At 42.1% G+C, this 14,690-nt stretch overlaps 1 protein-coding gene across 4 annotated transcripts in view; it reads right to left on the minus strand.

Moving 5' to 3' along the window:
- Positions 1 to 1,450: 1,450 nt before the first annotated feature.
- zranb3 (zinc finger, RAN-binding domain containing 3) overlaps positions 1,451 to 14,690 on the minus strand; it is a 76,733-nt gene continuing 63,493 nt past the window's right edge. For all 4 annotated transcript variants that reach the window (XM_056370800.1, XM_056370798.1, XM_056370799.1 and 1 more), the window contains exons 18-22: positions 11,175 to 11,315; positions 7,648 to 7,806; positions 6,466 to 6,658; positions 2,890 to 3,021; positions 1,451 to 2,194 (exon numbers count right to left, since the gene is read on the minus strand). In XM_056370800.1, the coding sequence (XP_056226775.1) occupies positions 2,096 to 2,194; positions 2,890 to 3,021; positions 6,466 to 6,658; positions 7,648 to 7,806; positions 11,175 to 11,315 (724 nt within the window). In that variant the 3' untranslated portion in view covers positions 1,451 to 2,095. The remainder of the gene's footprint in view (positions 2,195 to 2,889; positions 3,022 to 6,465; positions 6,659 to 7,647; positions 7,807 to 11,174; positions 11,316 to 14,690) is intronic.

Here is a 14,690-nt window from a genome sequence, read left to right on the forward strand (position 1 = left end):
TCCTCTTGTCACTGGTAGTGTGATTTTCTAACTATATGTCATTATTTCCGCTACATATTTGCCCGGCTAATTTTGGCCATGTGACGTTCACTGGATGCTGTGTTGCTATGTAACCTGTTGGACCATCTCTGCAGCAGTGGCACCGAGCCAAAGATGTTGATTGCACTTGATGGAGAAAAAAGAAAAAAGAAAAAGTGAGTTGGGGTTTTGCTTCTGATGCTGACTTTAAAAAACAGGAGGGGTGTGTTAGACAGAGAGCAAACACGCAGACCTCTGCAGCCGTCCGTCGGTGCTCGAGTCTATCTTTATTACTGTCATCACCTGCGGAGGTAATGTTTTTCCTCTGGGCTGATAGGTTGTCCAACGCAAACAGTGTCACGCGGATGCATCACCGCTCTTTACCCAGCAGCCCCTCTGGGAAGAACATGAGACGTCTTCATCTGGGTGCTGCCTCATTATGGCTCCGTCTGACACGCACACACACACCACTTCCTCACTCTTCCAATATACACTTCTCCTCTGCCAAACACACACACACACTTTTATTTGTGTAACGCACGGAAACACACTCAGCTACACTTTCCCTCTGCCCTCCTTCTTCAATCACTTTCTCTCTCCTGCACACACACACACACGTGCACACACACCTTTTGGGTGTAATAAAACAGCAGATCAGAGTCATTGGCTGCTGACAGGGACTGACACTGAAACCTGCTGTTGTTGGAAGGCTGCCTGGGAGATGTTCATTACTCACAAAGCTTGTCGGTTTGGACAGGAGAGGAACAACGGTCTTATTAAGTGGAGACCTGGAGCAGCCGTAGGGGAAATACACATACACCCACGCTCGCACCCACATGGGCTCTGAGAAAAAAAAGTTTGAGGCTGTGGCTTCCGCAGAGCGCTCCGATTGGCCGAGAGAAGTTGGGGCTGCCAGAAAAATGTCAAACTTTTCCAGCGATGGCGGAATGTGCTGAGTTGGTAGTTTGACGCCGCTGACAAACAGACAAATCGTGACATGACAACATCTGCGACGTCGACGACGGAGCCCCGGCCTCAGAGGGGAAGTAAAACTCTGCTGCGGAGGAATGTGACGGCCTCATTTTCACAGGAGCCTGCTGGTATTGATTGGAGTTTCTGATGTCTGTCTGGCTCATTGTATAACTCTCACAAGAACAGATTCAATATTCCCGACATTGCTGAACCTGAAGCCTTGTTTCCATAGTAACTCTGCTCTCCGTCTCTCTAAACATAGCCCTCCTGACTGACTTTAGCTCTGTTCAGATCATCAAGCACAGCTGAAGAGGAGGTAGATGCGTGGACGTGGACAATGATGTTCCTGACTTGAGGCAATGAAACGATTTGCGAGCTTGTCAGAGCAACCAACGTCTTGGTGTATTTACAGTCCAAACCGTGGTTAAAGCACCGGCGGAACAGAAGGAGACACATGAAACAAGATGAAAATAGGTTTTTATTTCACTCAGGAGCATTCATATATCATCCAAAGGTTGAGGAAATCACAATGTGCTACTTGTTGTCATTGAGGACACTTGGTTGTGCTTTCTGCCGTGGAGTTTTAATCACAAAGCCCCCGCTTCGTCTCTCACCTGCTACTTTCCACCAAGTTTGCAAAATCTTAAAATAGCAGCATCTTTCCAAACAACCTGCTCCATTTCAGCCTCGAGCAAAAAAAAGGGGGCCATCATAAATCAAAAAACTACCGCACTTGTGACGGTTCGGGGACGAGAGAGGAGCTGGCTGAATTTGCATTTGATGTAGTCGTCACTTGTTTTTTTTTTTTTTTTTAAGGTAAATCTCAGCCACGACAGCACCCCCCCCCCCCCCCCCCCAGTCCAGAGGCGATATCATCGGAAAGTGAGGAACAAAAAGTAAAAGAAGAAGAAGAAGACGACGACGAGGCGACTCAAAGAAAAAGCTGGCCTTTTATCCTAATCTGTCACAGTGAATGGCATTTGTGATACCTTAATGTGAGGTTTGACTCATGATGCATCCTCGTCCAGACTGTCAGAAATCATGTCAACAATTTGATTCAGGAGATTTAACACTTTTACAGCCCTTACTAAACCTTTGTGTCGTCTCATTTCCTGACGAAGAACCAACTGATGTCTGACGCAACCTTGGAGGCAGCGGCACTCTTCCTCATCCTGCTCCGTTCTTTGGCTTGCTGAGCCGTCCTCTGTGGAGAAAAATGGAACATGATGTAAGAGGTTAAATCTGCAGTCGGCGCAGAAGAAGAGAAGAGTGAGATCAATATATCGAGCATCTTTAGATTAAAGTGTCTGAGCGGTGGCATAAACAGCGGAGAGGATCCCCTTATCAGAACACCCAGTTCTCCACATCAGTTTATATACGTCAATGCAGGAAGCATCTCCGTCCAAACTGACACCCACTCTGGCAAAAACGCTCCCCGCCGTGACAATAAAGCACATTTTAGGTTACAATGGAAAAAAAAAAAGCTGTGTTTTATTTTGAAACCTTTGCCGCTCAAATCAGTTCTGTTTTTAAGAAGTGAATTGTCTGTGATTATGAAATATTGACTGAAGGAGCCCATGATGGAAAATGTTCCCAATACAGATATATAGCATTTTGCTGCAATTGCTATAGATCAACATGTCATCCAACCACATCATGTGATGTTATTACAGAGAATATCTATATAGCTTTGTGAGGGATGGTACGACTTTTGATCTATGTGTTTGACCATGTATCACATTACCGCCATCGCACATGATCCTCAACATGAGTGATGAGACTTTCTTTTTATACTTGGATAAAGGAGAGGTCTGTGCACCTTAAACGTTAGATAAATTGCTTTTGCCCCTTAAGCCCTTGCGGTTGTTATGGGTGCAGCGATGCGGAGTGCGCACGTACGGTTTTGTGGCAGACGGTGCAGAGCGTCTGCAGGTTGTCCAGAGAGCACTGCCCGCCTCCGCTGTAGACCGGCCGGATGTGGTCGACCTGCCAGAAATCCCCTTCGACCGGAGCGCGGATCATTTCATTCAGCTAGAAACACACAGAAAGAAGAAGAAGAAGAAGCGGTGAGCGTCTCGGTGCACTGACTACCCTCTGATGTTTTCATAAAGCGCTCTAAATTGCCAAAAACAAGCTGTGATTGCGCTGCCCTTCCTAAACCATCCATCTATGCTGGAGTTAATTTTTTGAACTGATGTTATTTCTTCAGCGGAGCTCAGTGTTTCTGAGTACAGTAGTGACCTAAATTGTTGTTTTACAGCACACAAATGCACAAACAGAAAATCAGTCATATCAAAGAAATCTCTGCACCGCAGGGGCACTTCTACATTGTGCTTCACAATAACAAAAAGATAAAAAAAACAAATGAGACAAGCAAAGTACATGAATGTCAGAAATCTACAGCGGTAAATAATGAAAACAAAACGCAGGAGGCTCCTGATAAAGGTTTTAAATGCTGAGATTAATGTAAGCCCATGTGACTGTGAGGATAAGACCAGTTGATGAAAACAATAATTGCACCGAATCGATGGCAGTGAACTTTGGCTTTCTATTATCCATCGCTTCCAACAGATGCCTCAGGTGCAGCCATATAAATCACCAAAATGCTTATGGCCTACATAATGGGCAGCTGTAGGGAAACTTAATCAGTGAGCAGTTGTGAGTCTACCAGACAGAGAAATTAGGTTAAATAAACCACAGGGAATAACATGCTACAACAGAATATATGCTCCTAAATTCCTCAACTTTTTATCACTCTTTCTGTTTTGTTTGTTGCTGTAGGACCAAATGTGCAGATCATTTTCTTTGCCTCTAAAGACTAATCCGCTAAATTAAGACAGTGAGCAACACCTGCTAAAGCATGTGACTGATGTTACTTAAGATGGAGTTTTTATGTACTTAAAAACAAACCTAACCTCACCTGAACCCAGACGCCGAATGTGAGCATGTTAGCATGCTAGGATGAACGCCTGAGCTAAACATAAGCATGTTAGCACGCTGATGTTAGCATTTAGCTCAAAGCTAGACAGCCTCAAAGTCTGTCAACTCTAAGTCTTGTTTATATAACATGTATTGATGCTAGTTAATGGTGTGGTGCATTATTGATTTATTAATTAAAAAATGTTTTTGATGAATTGATTAGTCATTAAGTCGACCAAATGTTTCTAAAATGCCAGAATACAGTGAAAAGTGCCTGTAGGTAAGCAACAGCAAAGCTCACAAATAGCTCCTTTAAAGCTTTATATTTTCAACATAATTGCCCGGCAACAACTTCCCAATGAGTTCAATGTACAGCATAACTATCTGTTTAATGCCACTCATTCAATTCAATCACACAGGAGATGCAGATAAAAGGAAGGAGATGAATTTGATTTTGAAGCTTTGACACAAAAGCTGACCTTGCTGGGGCCTCGTTTTTTTTCTATGTATCTTTACAGCACAGGATTAACTGAGGTCTAGTGGAGCAGGTAGGAGACTGTGAACAAAATGACCTGGAAACTGAATTACCACAATCTTGTATTTTGAAAACCTGAAAAAGAAATAATAAGGAGAGAAAGACCGAAACAAAAAAAAAGAAAGAGAACAAAGAAAGGACGACAGACTTAAAGAAAAAATACAGAGAAAGCAAGTGGAAGAGCAAAGGATGATTGAGAGAATTAGAAACAGAGAAAGAGAAGTCTGATGGGAGGAGTTCAGGGCCAAAAATCCATTTTCCTGCTTTGAGTGCTCCTCTGCCGACATTAAGGCAGCGAGCTGGAATTGATCCCAACAGATTTAAAGACCAGGCATGCTCACAAGGGCAGAGTTCACATCCCCACACACACACACTCATACACACACACACACACGCACGCACGCACGCACGCTCACACATTTCAGTCAATTCAACCTGCTTTTGTGTGAAAACCATGAATCTTGCTGCACCAGACCCCACTACTACACACTTGCACACACCGAAATTCTGCTTACAGGCACCTAAAGGCCATAATACAAACTGAAAATACACACACACACACACACACACACACACACACACACACACACACACACACACACACACACACACACACACACACACACACACACATCAAAATACATATACATGCACAATACGTACACAGCAAGACCCGTATACACATGTACACACACACACACACACACACACACACACACACCAGAACCCCCAGCATGAACCAAAGAATGAGCCTATAATCTTGAGGCTCCTCCACCGCTGCGGCGTCTTATCATGTGGCTGAGTTTGTTTCCTCTAAAGCTCGGTGCATCGATTGGTGCTGATGCTGCTGCCGGCGGCACTGGGAAAGGAGGGTGGGTGAGTGTGTGTGTGTGTGTGTGTGTGTATAAGGTGAGGAGGAGGGAGGGGGGAGTGGGGGGGGGGGCTGGCTTTGCAGGATAACAGCCAACCAAATCAAACAGGCTTACTGGTCGAGGCCTGGCACTGGGAGAAAAAAAATCAATGGGCCCAGCAATCCATTTACTGGGAGCTGGCCCCTTGGAGTGCAGATCAACCTGTGTGTGTGTGTGTGTGTGTGTGTGTGTGTGTGTGTGTGTGCGTAGGTGGGTGGGATGGAGAGCACAGGGCACTTTTATTTTTGCACTTACACAAACACAAAGACAAAAAAAAATGGCTTCCCTTGTCAGTGATTTAGCTCACATCAGGAGACTGGTGTTAGCCATGATGGGTGTATTGTAGCGCGTTTTAATATTGTCGATCCAATAAACTATTATATACAACGTTATTGGCTTCTTAATACTGATTCAACAACATGTGAGGTAAAATCTTCTGTTGTAGTTGCTTAGGCTAATTTTAACTACTTTATATAAAGTTATTTTATGCCAGTGGTTCCCCGCTGAGGGGTCGTGACCTTTCCAAAGATCAAGATAAATCTGAGGGATCATCAGGTGATTAATGAGAGCCAAAAAAAAAAAAAAAAAAAAAAAAAAAACACAAAGTTCTGCAACTCAGATTTGTTTGACCTTTTCCCTGATCTTTTCATTTTAAATCTTTGGATCTCCACCAGTTATTAAAAAGAAATCATCAAAGAAATTTAAAGGGAAAATGTATCATATTTTCAATGTAAAATCTTTAAACTTTAAAGAGATAAGCATGATATTTTTCTTTTCTTTTGAGAAGCGATCTATTATCTTTGTTTAGTCAATATTTGTTTTTAGCAGCCTTTAACGAACACCATTTCCCATAAGGCCTAGATGTTTACAGGCAGCTTGAGAGGTGAGTGGAGGTTTAGCTTGTTTTTCAGACAGCAGAGATCACAGCTAGGACGTTGTAAAAATGCCTTTAGAGGAGAGCGAAACCAGGTCCCCATCATGTAAATACCTGTATGTAGTTATTTTCATGGGAGCTGTAGTTTTTTCTGTGCATGCAAGTCTCCTTTTATTAGTTGTTATATATTAGTATCTTATAAAATATCATTGGTTTCCTTTGCCCTGGTGTCCAACCTGTTTGAGTGACAGCTGGGTGAGCCAGGTGTTCTCCAGCATCTCCTTGCGCTGGGAGGGCAGAGCGTCGTGGACCCTCAGGAACAGGTCGTGGGCGTGGAGGCCGCAGTGCTGACAGATCCCCTGCTCCGTCTCCAGCACCCGAGAGCGCATGTACGTTTGGTTGGAGCGCAGCTGGAACTCCTCCTGGCATCTATGGGAGGGAGAACGTGGAAAACATCTGGATTTTAATCTACACATTTACATTTTGAACATTAAAATTCCTCCTTGTTTATTTTCATAAACAAAGGAAAGTCATAATGTTTTTCAGTTTCCTCTGTGCTCCTTTCAGCCGAATCATGTGTTAAATCTTGATAACATCCAGGCGCAGAGAAGTGAAGTATCTCACCTTGACTGAATGACCTGCATTTGGCTCTTGAAAGCCACTTCAGGAAATTGAATTTCTACCTTAAATAGGTAGCAAGACTAAAGGGACGCACGGGCGCAACACATTTTATGAGATGTAAGAATTTAGCTGACAGTCTTATTCAGACTGAGCGAGTGAGAGCAGGAAAGGGTGAAAGGGTCTTGCTCAAGGACATAAGGACATAAAGACATTTCAGACAATGAACCAACAGCATTTCTCCATTTTGTGTTAAAGTATTCTTTATATTGGTGTTAAAATGGAGAGATTATGATTTGAGGACGGTTAGGGAATGTGCCATTATAACAGTAAGAGCTGCGGTCTGACAACGTCCTCCAGTCATCAACAGGCAGCTTATTTCTACAAAGCAAACCAAGGTGATTTTATCATTGTACTGTTGTGTTTTTGGGTTTGTTTTGGTACACAAACTCTCAAAGCTTCGACTGTAATTGAATTTCTTGGTGCCAGATGGGTGGGCTTTGGCGCAGAAAACAATGAGTAGTGGAAAGTTTAATAAATCACATACGCAAACTGTTGGAAAGTTAATTTAAGATGCTCCTTCTCTGATTGACAATTTACCAAAGACTGCCTGAATTGTCCCATCGCAGTAAACTCCACCCATCTGGTGCTCCGAGCAGGGAGTGCTGAGATTTATATACGTCTGCTGTTTTACACAAGTTGGCTCCACACTTTTTTTTTTTTTTTTATAACTTTTTAAACACCTCTCAACTCTGGAAAAAACGTCAAATTCATCCCTTAACTGGATGTGTTTACAATACCTGTGGCTGCAGAATCGAGTGTCCCAGGCCCCACCGGTGGTGGAGCAGGCCTGCTGGCAGGACAGACACAAGGGGACGCCCTCAGTGTCCATAGCCTGCAGGTAACCAGCCTGTGCTGATGGCTGCTCCTCCACTGTCTTACAGTCCTCCTTGTCCTGCCTGCACAAACAGAAACAAGAGATTGACTCCATTTACACGCTGGAACAAAAGGGCTGGGTTCATTCTTTACATTTAACCTCAAAGAGATTCCAGTTTAAAAGACTGCCAGTGTTTTGTTTGTCCAACTAGTTACCTTACCCCAAAATCTATCTCAAGACAATTGGAACCTAAACGCTGCATGTGGGCTTTTTGTATGGGGGTTGCAGTTTAAGCTACAGCACTTCAAACAGTTGAAGTGTGAGTTGAAGTTGAAGCACTGTCAGGATCTGGAGTGTCTGTTGAATTATATACAATTATCTAATTATCTCCTCGCTGTCCTCATTCTGCAGGTATCTCTGACTCTGGAGCTGCAGGATATGATAAGTTCAGCATCATGTAAATCTCCACAGCAGAGGCGGGTTTCATGGGGAAAAGCAGAACCGACCGGAAAGAATTAATGCATGACAAAAGTTGGTTCTCTTTAAGGGTCACAGCATCGATTTTACACATAAAGGTCATTTTACTCGTCGTGGAGACAACGATTCAGCCTCTAAGAACTGTTGTAAAATGTCCTCCGTGGCTCAGGAGGAGCTTTCTTAAGTGCGAGAAAATAACCCTGATGATCGGGGGCCATCTTGACTTGGGCCTACGACTTTAAATAGTTGATAGAAAATCTGTTCCAGACCGGAGGCATGATGTTTAAAAGATGAAGGCGTTTAGGAGGAGGCAGGAGATACTAGTGGGGTTAGATGATGGGAAATTTCTAAAGTTTGACGAATACTACGCACTAAAAGTCCGATCCCTCTTACTTTACACAAGTGCAATAATAAACTGCTGCAGTTACCCTTTAAAAAAAAAAAGACAACAGAGCGATGAGAGTGATTCTGTTATTGTGATGCAGAAATATAAATGACCCAGAATTTATCAAGCTAACAGGTAAACACAGAGGATTTGTTGAATTTGCATTGACAGTAAACAACATCAAACAGCGAAATTTAAAAGAGGGCAGATCAGAAAACAGAGACGTTTTTTGTAAAATATGATAAAATATACTCATGAAACTGGGGAAATTATGAAAGCTTGTCTCTAATATGAGCCTTGTTATTTAAGAATTTATGACAGGTCAGTGTACATGCTAACACTGTAGGTCTAAATACACACAAATTCACAACTATTTCCACTGTCAGAAGATAAAGTGCAGCACATCAAACGCTGCTAAATACATTTATTTACCGTGTATATATTTAATCTATGTTTATACGATAAAGATTTGATGGACATCTTTGCACTAAATTTCAAAAGAGAAGATACCTTGACCCCGTTTGACAGACATCAATCTGTAATGTCTGAGTGTAAACCTCGGCTCTTTCAACATCAGCAGAACAGCAAACACAATTCAATATCTATTTACCCAATGAAAAAAAATCTGTGCTTGCTTTGTGTGCTGCAGATGCAGAGTTGAGAGACCTATGGCTGTGTGAAATGTCTATATACTGTGTGTGTGTGTGTGTGTGTGTGGATATGGATCCAGAACATTTCAAGTATGTGTATGTGCGCGCCCTCCCCTTCTGGCAGAGGACGGCGAGTTTGGGCATTTGCCATGTTGTCCCAGCAGGGTGCTAGAGCCACGATGGAGGGGACAGATGGACTAAATTCTCTTTCCCCGTGGTTTACAATTCAGACAGACAGAGAGCGGAACAAAGAAGCCAGAGAAACGGAGCGCTACAGAGGGAGATTTAATCATTGAAATGGAGAAGAAAAAAAAAAAACCCTCTAAAAAAAGGAACCTCGCCACTTCAAAGTTGAGAAGATACCAAAAACTGGAAGTACCGAGAGACAAAACGCTGTGCCAGCAACGTCTTGTGGATGAAAGAGAGACCGAAATAGACTTTTTACTGGTGTGCCCAAACTGAGACTGGTGAAAACATGGCACCAAAATGAATCCAGAAGTATTTGGCTGAATGTTGAGAGCATTAGCCAGAAAGCTACAATCGAACATCATATTCAAGAATGAATATTTGTTAAAATTAACTAATATATGTACTTTACATGAGGCTTCAAAGTCATTTAAATTCATATATGCACAAAGCAAGTGAGCATGTTGGCAGCTCTACATCGCAGCATGAGGTAACTCTCTGAAAACTCATACTTCAAACCCCAGAAATCACGCAACATGCCTTCAGCAAACGGCACACAGCCTGCTAATGTTTACCACTGCGGCTCATCTCTGATGCTTCATACCAAAGGAAACCAAAGGCACTTGAAGGGGGGGGGGGCGGGGGGGGGGCGGCTGGTTAAGTCCACCTGTCAATGGATGGAGCGTTCGCTCACTGTTAGTCAGGAGGCAGAGTTGATTTTATACATTTTTTGTTTTATGTTGTCGCTTCTTGTGGAGAACGAGGTGACGACACCGAACGTTAGCAATATCAAATATTTAGATTTATATTTAATAGTAAGCTATTGTAAATGTATTTTTATGATCCTTAAATCAGCAATACCCATCACATAAATCGCAGGTTTTTGGTTTTAAGTTCCAGATTCCAAATAATACAGGGACATTTTACTGTTCCTTCAAAATAAAAGTTTGACATTTTGGGAAATAGCTTTATTGTGTTAAATTATCAAATTATCTTCTCATGTTACGATGCTAGCTAATAGCATGTTACAGAAATGGTATCGTTGAGATTTTAACAGTACTACTTTTAGCAATACTGCTTATTGATCTTGTTCTTTTATCGCTACTGTTTGTTATTTTGGTTTCGGTATCCATCCCTACTCCCTGAAATGCGCCCTTCGTTTTCCGGGTCAACGAAGGATCCAGTGGGTGGATCCTTCGCAGCCAAAAAACTATCCCAAGAATCATTGCTCCCCGGCGATTAATCACTTTTCAAAAAGAGAATATGGCAGACTCCACAAATAGCAGTGAACATGTGTGTGTAGTTGTGTGCACATGTGTGAGTGTGTGTGTGTGTGTGTGTGTTCATTGCAGGTTTCCATAGCGATATCCCCTCCTGCGGTGAGCTGGCTGTTGCATCTCAACCCAGTAGATTGTATTATGATCTATATTTACTGTACTAACACAGTGAGTGGGCCTTTGTGCCTCTCCCACAAGGCACATACAGATCTCCATGGCGACAGCTGAGGGAAGGAAAATGAAAATACACTGAATCCCAAAGAGGAAGCCACATGATGAGACAAACTAGCTTCATGTACAGACCATGAAACCTTATCTTCAAAAACCACAAACCAGTGCATACGAGTATAAATCAAATGCACCGCTGTTGTCGTTTTTACACTCATCAGATGTAGAAAGATTCTGAGCTTGGAGGATATTTCCTGAAGACTTTTAAAGACCTGAGGACACCCACGCGTTTGCCCCTTTAACCTACCTCTCTGAAGCAGGTGGTGTTAATGAAGAGGCAGACCTCCTCTTTGTGAAGAGCTTTTCCTTGGCGACCAGTCGGACGCTGCCCCCCTCCTGCTGGACCTTGCTCAGGGAGGCCTGGGCTACTTCGTCTCTGCTGAGGTACCTGTGAAAATGGGATAAACAGGGCTGTGAGGGAGCGGAGGATTCTGTAGATGTTATATAACAGGAGAGCCCGATGAAGAGAGCTGATTCACATGTCGAGCGTTGGGGGAGCAGTTGCAAGGAGATGGATTCATAAACTTTCTCTTGATAGCATTAGCACCGGGTAAGATAGGAAAATTTAATGTTGCACAAACCTGCTGGTTATCTTTTTGGGAGTGTAATCCTGGGACTCACCCACATCCACACAACACACACACACACCAACACCCACAGAACTGCCAAAACAGTGCAATGCCAGATGCACTTTTATATTTTTCTTGGCACAAATCTGTGCTTAAACGCAGAAATTCCTCCTTTCATTGCTTATTTTCTATTCTGTTTGCGTGCTTATATTCTGTTTGTCCTCTTCCCCTGCTGAATCCCATTACTATTGCTGCTGCAGCAATCTAATTTCCCCACAGGCATCGTCAATCATCTAATCTAATCCATCTACCCCACCACTGTTTTTTATGGCCCGTTGTAATACAGATGCTAGGTGTGCAAGTCGAAAATTGCATGAAACACTACATGTCAATCCGGGCGGGATTAAAATGACCCAAAGATGTCAGAGTTGACAAGAAATACAGGAGGGGAGCTTGAGGGAAGGGGGGGGGGGGGAGAGAATCACTGACTTCTTTGTTCTGAGTGTAAGAAAATGCTCTGCATCCTCAGAAAAGAGAGAAAATGTCCCCAGGTAACATTACTGCTTTCTAAAGAAGAATGATGTAACAAACTAATAGTCCCAGCGGAGCAGTTATCTTTTCTATTTCCTCCTCTACAGGGAGGTCAGACATCATATTAGCGGCTCATCCAGTCACACAGGTGAAATTAAATACAACTGGAGTTTTTACAGTTATTTTATAGATATTTAATAAAGGCCATCCAAGGTTTTCAGTTCCATCCAAGTGGTGTCTGTGTGAGGAGCTTTGCTGTATGTGTGACATTTTGTTGCGTACTTTTATTTTGAAATTGCAGCACGAGAGTCTCATTCTAATTGGATAACAGCCAATAATTCGGCCTGTGCATAAGTCCAAGGCTCTTCGAGTTGTTCAGCTGCTGTTTCCAAGCTGCATGTTCTGCTCCTGAAGTAAGAAAACCTCAGTCAAGATCACAGACACTTGTAGCTCCACTAATATCTAAATATCCAGCCTTGGAGTTTAACCTTACTCCATTGATTTTATGAGGATGGTAGTTTTTTTAATCTGTTTTTTTGTTTAGCAGCCTTTAGGAAACACTAGATCTTCGCTGGATAAACACATAAGGTGTATATAAAGATAGACGTAGCCTCTGTGACGTCACCCGCAGGTTTCTGAAGAGCGGTCTGCTGCTCCGTCGCCATCTTGGCAGAGCCCCGACTCAGCCTGGGCAAAGACGTGTTTGCATACGCTCACCCGCCTGTCACTCAAACAAGCCACGTCTTCAATTATACATAACTTTAAGCCTTAATAAAATCGAAACGGGTGAGCTGTATATAAGAGAGGAGAGACTGGACGGAGAGACAGGAGGCAGCCGCGGCGTGTTGTGGCTGTTTCACAGACAATCAACTCCGGTGATGAAACTGTTCACTAATTGTCGTGCGGATCAATAATTAATGGTGTATTTTCCGAGCACTTGTTCTGACAGCTACGTCAATTCTTGAACTTAGTTTGTTGAAACTTTATTGCTGGAAGACAAACAGTCGCTCTGCCACCGCTGAAATAAAATCAATATCTGGCTCGGCTCCTAGAACTATAAGGCATGTAGAAAAATAAACTTAGACTGTTTAACCACAAAGAAACATTTACTGCACAGAAACAGACATAGAAATTGCCTGTGATCATATGTAGAATTACTTATTTTGTCTTTTGTCTCATCCCTTTACAGGAATGTAATATATACAGTATATGTCCCTATATCAAGAGTGATGTTGCCATATAGTATTATTATCACATATATATATACGTTATATAAGTTTATAACATATATGAAATACCCATTCTTATTAATTTTAAACATTTATGCCAATATATAAAATTTCTAATAGGTTTTATACATAATTATTGTTTTGTTTGTAATGTTTTTGTTTTATATGGACATACATTTCATATATGGAAATTCAGTATATGTACATATTTTACATTTGCGTTTAGGTGAAATGTCGTTCATGCCACAGAATCAAAATGTCACAGAAACAAAACAAAACATGTGATTAGTTGAAATGTTCACAGCGGTATTTACCATTACCTATATTCTCCAACTGAATGGACAATCAGCGGCTTATTGTAATCACTTTATATGAAAAGAAATTTGAATACAAACGGGTTATTTAATTCTACTTGGATGATTTCATGATGCATTTCTATGCTGATTACTAATGAAATACTAGCCTCCATGAAACACCCTGCTATTCGAAGAGGAAGGTAGTGCCTCTATTAAACTCTGCTTTTAGTGTTTTTGCCCTGCAGGCTGTGTAGTGGCATTTTAATGCATTTCCAACACCTCCATCTGGACAGAATACTTTCTTTGGGAGGGAGATGGAAAGAAGGTAGAAGGAGGAAAAAAAAAAAAAAAATACTGATGACAGGAGGCAGAAAGTGGAAGAGGGAGACACATCAAAGGGGAGAAGTTTCTGTGGAAGCTGAGGGGAGATGAGGAAGAAGGTAAGTCTCCATCAAACACAAGAGCTTCCTTTGCTTCAAACAGTCCCAGCACAGAGGCTGCATGAAACGAGATACCTTACACTAAACTGGTGTCCAACTGTGCCTCTGGGAGAGTGTGGACTTGTGTGTTTGCATGTTCTTATGCAGCCAGCAGCTTGGACGGGTAATTCTGTGCATTAAGGTGTCTGCTGCTCCTTCAGCCATGACTCAAACCTTCAGGTTCATCCTTCTGGGAAAACCGTGTTTAATTTGAGACGAATATAAAACAGGAATAATTTTAGAACTTTTTCCATTAAGAGGTACACGACCAATACTAATTTTTTTAGTCCAGTAAAATGCTAAATATGATGTATTAAAGCTGCCCTCTGGAGTTTTTGGCATGTAAAGGAGCCAACAAAAGGCAGCGAAGAAGAAACCTGCAAGCCACTAAACATGGATGCATGATTTAAAATATTTAAAAAGGCAGTTTTGCTTGTTATAAACATAATTTTGTTTGTTCACATCTTTGGGAAATTCACATTTCGCTCTCTTGCCAGAGTTAGACAAGATGATTTATACCGCTTCAGACTGTATGCTAAGTAAAGCTAACTTAGTTTAGTATAAAGATTAGAAACAAGGGGAAATAGCTAGTAGGGCTCTGTTTAATAGAAACAGAATCCACATATCTGGTGAGAGTTTCATATTTAAGAAAAAAGCAA

The sequence above is a fragment of the Seriola aureovittata genome, chromosome 24 (assembly GCF_021018895.1).
Source record: "Seriola aureovittata isolate HTS-2021-v1 ecotype China chromosome 24, ASM2101889v1, whole genome shotgun sequence".
Lineage (NCBI taxonomy): Eukaryota > Metazoa > Chordata > Actinopteri > Carangiformes > Carangidae > Seriola > Seriola aureovittata.